This window comes from Bombina bombina, chromosome 1 (genome assembly GCF_027579735.1).
Source record: "Bombina bombina isolate aBomBom1 chromosome 1, aBomBom1.pri, whole genome shotgun sequence".
NCBI classification, from domain to species: domain Eukaryota; kingdom Metazoa; phylum Chordata; class Amphibia; order Anura; family Bombinatoridae; genus Bombina; species Bombina bombina.
In genome coordinates, this window is record NC_069499.1 from 1,232,300,440 (window position 1) to 1,232,308,432 (window position 7,993).

General features: G+C 38.7%; 1 protein-coding gene across 1 annotated transcript; it reads left to right on the forward strand.

Annotated features, from left to right (window-relative positions):
- Positions 1–302: 302 nt before the first annotated feature.
- LOC128664191 (keratin-associated protein 10-5-like) lies at positions 303–1,259 on the forward strand. The gene has a single exon (XM_053718959.1). The coding sequence runs from the start codon at positions 303–305 to the stop codon at positions 1,257–1,259; it is 957 nt and encodes a 318-aa protein (XP_053574934.1).
- The last annotated feature ends 6,734 nt before the right edge of the window (positions 1,260–7,993 follow it).

Consider the following 7,993-nt stretch of genomic DNA (forward strand, 5'->3'; position numbering starts at 1 on the left):
TTTGCCTGTAGTCCTTCCTGTGGTTCCAGTCACACAGTCTGCCTTCCTGCTTATGGTCCCGCTTATGGTCCCAGTCACACAGCCTGCATTCTTGCCTGTAATCCTTCCTGTGGTTCCAGTCATACAGTCTGCCTTCCTGCTTGTGGTCCTGCTTATGGTCCCAGTCACACAGCCTGCATTCTTGCCTGTAGTCCTTGCTGTGGTTCCAGCCTGCCTTCCTGCTTGTGGTTCCAGTCACATAGCCTGCCTTCCTGCTTGTGGTTCCAGTCACACAGCCTGCCTTCCTGCTTGTGGTCCTGCTTATGGTTCCAGTCACACAGCCTGCATTCTTGCCTGTAGTCCTTGCTGTGGTTCCAGTCACACAGTCTGCCTTCCTGCTTGTGGTCCCAGTCACACAGCCTGCATTATTGCCTGAAGTCCTTCCTTTGGTTCCAGCCTACCTTCCTGCTTGTGGTTCCAGTCACACAGCCTGCCTTCCTGCTTGTGGTCCTGCTTATGGTCCCAGTCACACAGCCTGCCTTCCTGCTTGTGGTTCCAGTCACACAGCCTGCATTCCTGCCTGTAGTCCTTCTTGTGGTTCCAGTCACATAGCCTGCCTTCCTGCTTGTGGTTCTGCTTATGGTTCCAGTCACAGAGCCTGCATTCCTGCCTGTAGCCCTTCCTGTGGTTCCAGTCACATAGCCTGCCTTCCTGCTACTGGTTCCAGTCACACAGCCTGCCTTCCTGCTTCTGGTTCCAGTCACACAGCCTGCCTTCTTGCTTCTGGTTCCAGTCACATAGCCTGCGTTCCTGCTTCTGGTTCCAGTCACATAGCCTGCGTTCCTGCTTCTGGTTCCAGTCACACAGCCTGCCTTCCTGCTTCTGGTTCCAGTCACACAGCCTGCCTTCTTGCTTCTGGTTCCAGTCACACAGCCTGCCTTCTTGCTTCTGGTTCCAGTCACACAGCCTGCGTTCCTGCTTCTGGTTCCAGTCACATAGCCTGCCTTCCTGCTTCTGGTTCCAGTCACATAGCCTGCGTTCCTGCTTCTGGTTCCAGTCACATAGCCTGCGTTCCTGCTTCTGGTTCCAGTCACACAGCCTGCCTTCCTGCTTGTGGTCCTGCTTCTGGTTCCAGTCACATAGCCTGCGTTCCTGCTTCTGGTTCCAGTCACATAGCCTGCGTTCCTGCTTCTGGTTCCAGTCACACAGCCTGCCTTCCTGCTTGTGGTCCTGCTTATGGTTCCAGACACACAACCTGCATTCCTGCCTATTTTGTGTAACCTGGTCAGCCCCTCATTCCTTCATGTTGTATAAAAAAAATACAAAAAAACAATGGGAACAATACAGCTAATCAGAGGCCATGTTATCATAGCCATTAGAATGAGAGGCAGTGTGCTCTGCAGTAATTATTGTCAAGATAAGGGGGATGAAACTGATAGACTGTGGGCATGCACTTTAAAGGGACATGAAACCCAAAACATTTCTTTCATAATTCAGACAGAGCATACTATTTTAAACAACTTTCATATGTACTTCTATTATCATATTTGATTCATTCTCTTGGTGTCCTTTGGTGAAGGAGTAGCAATGCACAACTTGAACACATCAGCTGAGCCAATGAGAAGGGGAACCAATCGGCAATTAACTCTCAGTAGTGCATTGCTGATCCAGAGCCTATCTATGTATGCTTTTCAACAAAGGATACAAAGAAAATAGATTAAATTAAATAATAGATGAAAATTTTAAAATTGTTGAAAATTGCATGTTTGTCTGAAAAGTTTTATTTTTTTTACTGTCCCTTTAACATTTCAGTCTCTCCCTTTTGTAATGACTATTTTTTGAAACAGAGAGAAAGAATTATTCAAAATTACATCTGAATTATTCCTATTGGATAGAGCATTAAACTTAAAGCAACACTTCCTGTTTTCTTTAATAAGAATGTTAAATATATTATAAAGAAAACCCTAAAGTGAAATTAACTTTACCTGCATTTTTATAAAATTGACTAAGCTGCTGTTACGAATTCACAGAGAAGAAAAAAGTATACAAAAAAGGTTTAAATAGTACAGCTAGCACTAACAGCTAATACCCATTTTATTATGTTTAGCTACGGTACCCCTTGAAGCAGTGTCAAATATATTACTATCTGCCAGTCAAATGTGAAATGTTTGATTGACAGGAAGTCAAAATTTCTCTTTTCGTCCCCTTGATACAGTGTACCTTTTTCGATTTGAAAATGCATTTGATGACAGTAAGCTTCTATTTCCATGAAACTAATTCTTCCTGCTTCACTAGGATGTGGGTTCAGAGGAACAGAAGCAATATGCACAAGCATTTACCATCTCATCTGGTCAGACCATGCCATTCTTTTGCCTCCCGCTGAGTAAAAACACATCAAAGTCACATGCAGACAGTGATGTGGTCTTTTGCTACAAGTTACAATCTTTCAATACTCTATGTTTGAACAAAAAGCAAAGCAATTCCTTCTGTCTTTTTGGATATCAAAATGAAAAGTCCACAGAGGGTAAAAACTAGGTGCAGAGATCACTAATAGCTTTCTCTTTAGTTGTCTGTCCTTTAAGTTTTATTTACACAAGAAAGTCAAATGTTTTAACATAAATAATACACACATTTTACATATAGTATATTCTGAAAAATGTGCTGACAAAATATGCTGATATAAAGCAGAGTTTGTCGTCTTTGAACTACAAGATGCCTTGGCTTTTCTTCATTTACCCAACATATTTCTTTACTTTTCCGAATTAAATTTGAAAAACAATAAAGAACATAAAAAAGGTTATGTTTTAGGGACCAAAGTCCTAGTTAAAAAAGTACCTTTTAAAAAATTATCTTGATTGTGCATGAAAAATTCATATATTTTTTCTCATACCTTGACTGGAGGGAAATATATCAGTCCATTCTCTTTCACAATATTAAAATTATATTTAAAAAAAAAAAAATAGATTCTTAAATGATCTTACTGTGTAAGATTCAGGTTAACAACTTCCTGTCACATTAAAATAATTAAAATGTTAGCTAAATAGTTAAATAATCTTACAAAAACTAGATTCCTTAAATTGTATTCAGTTTCTATATCTTGAAATACTACATTTTCTAAAATCAAATGCATTGAAAATTAAATAAAAATATATATAGGGGCCGCCCTAGATTGGATTTGTTAGCTCTACAAATATTGAAGCATTGAAAATTATAGTTAAAAAGTACAATGCATCAATATTTTTGTTTTAATATTTAATAAAAGATCAATTACAACATATTTCATTTTTTTACCAGACTCTTTCTAAAGCATTAAGAGTAAAAAGTAATCATGTTTTTAAGCAAAAAAATATTTACTCAAAGGTTTATCTAGATTTTAAATACTTTAAAGATCATACACTGAGGATTGTGGGGTCAATTATAATCCTTTAGAAAAATGTATAAAAAAGATTTATGGACAAAAATCACAATAGACATTAATGGTGGTTTAGTTTTCTGTAGAAAAACATTAGATTGTGCTGGACCTCTATATTAGAAAATATGTTTAAATGAGATATTGTTTTTTTTTTTTTTTTAAATTATTCCCTAAGACACAATTAAAAAAGAAAGGCATGAGCCAATTTGTATTGTACGTTTTTCTTCTGGGACATTACCACAAATGAAAATTAGTGCACACTATCAAATTGTTTTCAAGGTTGGCAAATCTTGTATAGGTTTATGGAGAAATGATAAATTTCCTAGAAATTTTTCTGGCTCCTCCTCTTCCCATCCATTTGTTGTCAGGCTTACTTTTGTTTCTAATTATTTGGCGTAGGGTAGTGTGATTGTGACTCCACTGACGCCTGACATGTTTAAAGCGGACTGTGATAGCTCTTAGTACTGTTTCTTGCTGGTAGAGGGTCAAACCACCCCCTGACATTTATCAGGGTTTCCTGTGGTCTGCTTGACCCATATATGCAGGTGTCTGAGAGTAACCATGGGTAAGTTCCCATGGGTTTTTGGTCTGTGGCCATGTTCTTTATAAGGTTATTTTCACTCAGAGGCTCTATGGGGCAGTGTTTTCCTTGTTGTGTGTGTTCCAGGGATTTCTTTGCTGGTCTTTGTCCTGTGTGTCCATTCCTAATGTTTTTATTTATTTATTTATAAAATATTTTACCAGGAAGGATACATTGAGATTTCTCTCGTTTTCAAGTATGTCCTGGGATCACAAAACATTGCATTGATACAATAGGGTACAATAAAATACAAAAACAATAATAATATACAATATATGCAAACATTTAACAGAGCAGGTACGAAATATTTAATCAACCATGACAGGAGCATTCTGTTTTGAGATATGTATAGAGGGATCTCTTAAAGGATATTAGGCTTGGGGAAGTTTTTAAAGTGTGAGGGAGGTCATTCCATAATTGTGGCGCTCTGTAGGAAAAGGAGGATCGAGCTGCTTTCTTTTTGTATTGAGGCAAGCTAAATAATGTGCTGTTATTGGATCGGAGGTTATCGGAGGTGGGAATAGCAGGGGAGAGCATTCTGCTCAGGTAGGGTGGGAGCTTTCAGAAAGGCACTTAAAGACAAGGCAGGAAAGATGGAGGGTGCGTCTGGAGTCCAGCGACAGCCAGTTTAGTTCTTTTAGCATGTCACAATGGTGGGTCCTGTAGTTACATTGTAGCACAAAGCGGCAGAACGAGTTATATAATGTATTTAGTTTATTAAGGTGAGTTTGCGGTGCAGGTGCATATACTACATCCCCATAATCCATGAAAGGCATCAGCATTTGCTGTACAATCTTTTCCTTTACTGTAGGGCTGAGGCAGGATTTGTTTCTCTACAGGGCACCTAGTTTTGGATAAAGCTTAGAGGCAAGTTTTTCTATGTGGAGTCCAAAAGATAGATTGGGGTCTAACAACATACCTAAGTATTTAAAAGAGTGGACTGCGGTCAGCGTGCAATTGGATTTTGTTTTGATGCGAAGATGGGAATTTTGTATTTTTTGTATTTTAGGTCCCGTTCCAAAGATCATTGTGACAGTTTTGTCAGTGTTTAGGAAGAGTTTGTTTTTCGAGATCCACTTTTCTACCTCTGTGAACTGGTCTTGGAGCACTGCTTCAAGCTGCGGCAGATCAGATTTGTTTGCATAGATTACTGTGTCGTCTGCGTACATGTGTACAGTTGAGGATTTGCAGACAGGCAAATCATTTATAAATAATGTCAATAGTAGGGGGCCTAGAATGGAACCTTGGGGAACACCACACGTGACTGGGAGAGGGAGGGAGTCACTGTTAGAGACAGAGACATATTGTGATCGATCCGATACATATGATTTAAACCAGGTTAACGGGCGATCAGCAATACCAGAGTTTTTTAGTTTGAGAAGTAGTATGTCATGGTCCACTGTGTCAAAAGCCTTTGCAAAATCAAGGAAAATAGCTCCAGTTAGGTCTCCTTGTTCCATACCAGTTTGGATGTCGTTCCAAACTTTTAGGAAGGCAGTTGTAGTGGAGTGATTCGGTCTAAAACCTGATTGATCAGGGGTCAGATAGTTAGAAAGTTGATAATACTCGCATAATTGCGTATGGACGCATTTTTCTAAGATTTTTGACAATACAGGGAGCAATGATATAGGACGATAGTTAGAAACCAAGGTTAACTCCCCACTTTTATGTATAGGCACTACTCTTGCAGTTTTCCAGAGTTTGGGTATGTATCCAGACACCAAGGATTCGTTAATTAGGGTTGTGACAGGCTTAGCAATTGCCGGCGCACTGAGCTTCAACAGCATTGATGGGATTTGATCAGGTCCAGACTGGTTTTTCATTTTTAAATTATTAAGGTGTTTCTTAACGATATTGATGGGTACAGGTCTAAAATTGAACTTCTCTATATTGGGTCTTTGCTATTTTAGTGGGGCCTGATCCACATTTGTAGCTTCAGGATGCGTGCCATTTATTAGTTTGTCAATCAGGGTGGTGGAGCATCCGACAAAATAATTGTTAAAGGCATTTGCTACTTCTAAGGGGAGTTGCAGGTTTTGGTTATCCACATTGACAGTGGAGGGTTGGGAGTGGATTGGTGGATTTTGTAAGTTATTTATGAGTTTCCAAAACTTTCTAGGGTTAGATATATTATTGTGCAGATTTTTACAGAAATATTGCGCCTTAGCCAATTTTGTTTGTTTAGTACATATATTTCGCCATTGTCTATATACACAGTGATCATTCATAGAGCCAGTATGCTTGAACTTTGACCACAATGAATCCCGAAATTGGTACATTTGAATGAGGTCAGCTGTGATCCAATTCAAGTGTGTTCCTTTTACTCACACCTTACGCAGCGGTGCATGTAAATTCCAAACTTGTAGGAGTTCAGACTGAAAGAATTCAACTGCAGAGTCTAGATCTGGGATTAGGTTTAATCTGTGCCAGGGGAGGTTCTTGATGTCATTTAGAAATGACTGAAGATTACATTTTTTGAAGGACCTGGTGATTTTAACCTTGGGAGAGGATTTATTAGCCTGCAGTAGTTTTCCTGCAGTTTAGAAAGAAAAGCTCCACCGTTTAACATATGAATTTATTCCTTTGGGGATATGGTTTTGTTCATGGACAAGGAATAATGAAGATTCTGTTTTATGCAAGATAGTCATTTGGTTTTCTTTATATTTGTTGACTATGTTTCATATATTCAATGTGTTTGCACACAGTCGCCTAGATTTGGAGTTTTGCGTTAGAAGGGGTGCATTAGCTACGCATGCTTTTTTCTGGCCGCACCTTTTAAATACCGCTGGTATTGAGAGTTCACAGAATGGCTGCGTTAGGCTCCAAAAAAGGAGCGTAGAGCATATTTACCGCAACTTCAACTCTCGATACCAGCGGTGCTTACGGACGCGGCCAGCTTCAAAAACGTGCTCGTGCACGATTCCCCCATAGAAAACAATGGGGCTGTTTGAGCTGAAAAAAACCCTAACACCTGCAAAAAAGCCGCGTTCAGCTCCTAACGCAGCCCCATTGTTTCCTATGGGGAAACACTTCCTACGTCTGCACCTAACACCCTAACATGTACCCCGAGTCTAAACACCCCTAACCTTACACTTATTAACCCCTATTCTGCCGCCCCCGCTATCCCTGACCCCTGCATATTTTTTTAACCCCTAATCTGCCGCTCCGTAAACCGCCGCTACTTACATTATCCCTATGTACCCCTAATCTGCTGCCCCTAACACCGCCGACCCCTATATTATATTTATTAACCCCTAATCTGCCCCCCACAAGGTCTCCTCCACCTGCCTACACTTATTAACCCCTAATCTGCTGAGCAGACCGCACCGCTATTATAATAAAGTTATTAACCCCTAATCCGCCTCACTCCCGCCTCAATAACCCTATAATAAATAGCATTAACCCCTAATCTGCCCTCCCTAACATCGCCGACACCTAACTTCAAACATTAACCCCTAATCTGCCAACTGGAGCTCACCGCTATTCTAATAAATGTATTAACCCCTAAAGCTAAGTCTAACCCTAACACTAACACCCCCCTAATTTAAATATAATTTAAATCTAACAAAATTAATTAACTCTTATTAAATAAATTATTCCTATTTAAAGCTAAATACTTACCTGTAAAATAAACCCTAATATAGCTACAATATAAATTATAATTATATTATAGCTATTTTAGGATTACTATTTATTTTACAGGCAACTTTGTATTTATTTTAACCAGGTACAATAGCTATTAAATAGTTAAGAACTATTTAATAGCTAAAATAGTTAAAATAATTACAAATTTACCTGTAAAATAAATCCTTACCTAAGTTACAATTAAACCTAACACTACACTATCAATAAATAAATTAAATAAAATACCTACAATTACCTACAATTAAACCTAACACTACACTATCAATAAATTAATTAAATACAATACCTACAAATAACTACAATTAAATAAACTAACTAAGTTACAAAAAATAATTTTTTTTTTTACAAACATTAGAAAAATATTACAACAATTTTAA

Bases quoted from the DNA above. Each gene is read 5' to 3' on its own strand.
- LOC128664191 (XM_053718959.1), top strand. From the start codon at position 303: ATGGTTCCAGTCACACAGCCTGCATTCTTGCCTGTAGTCCTTGCTGTG.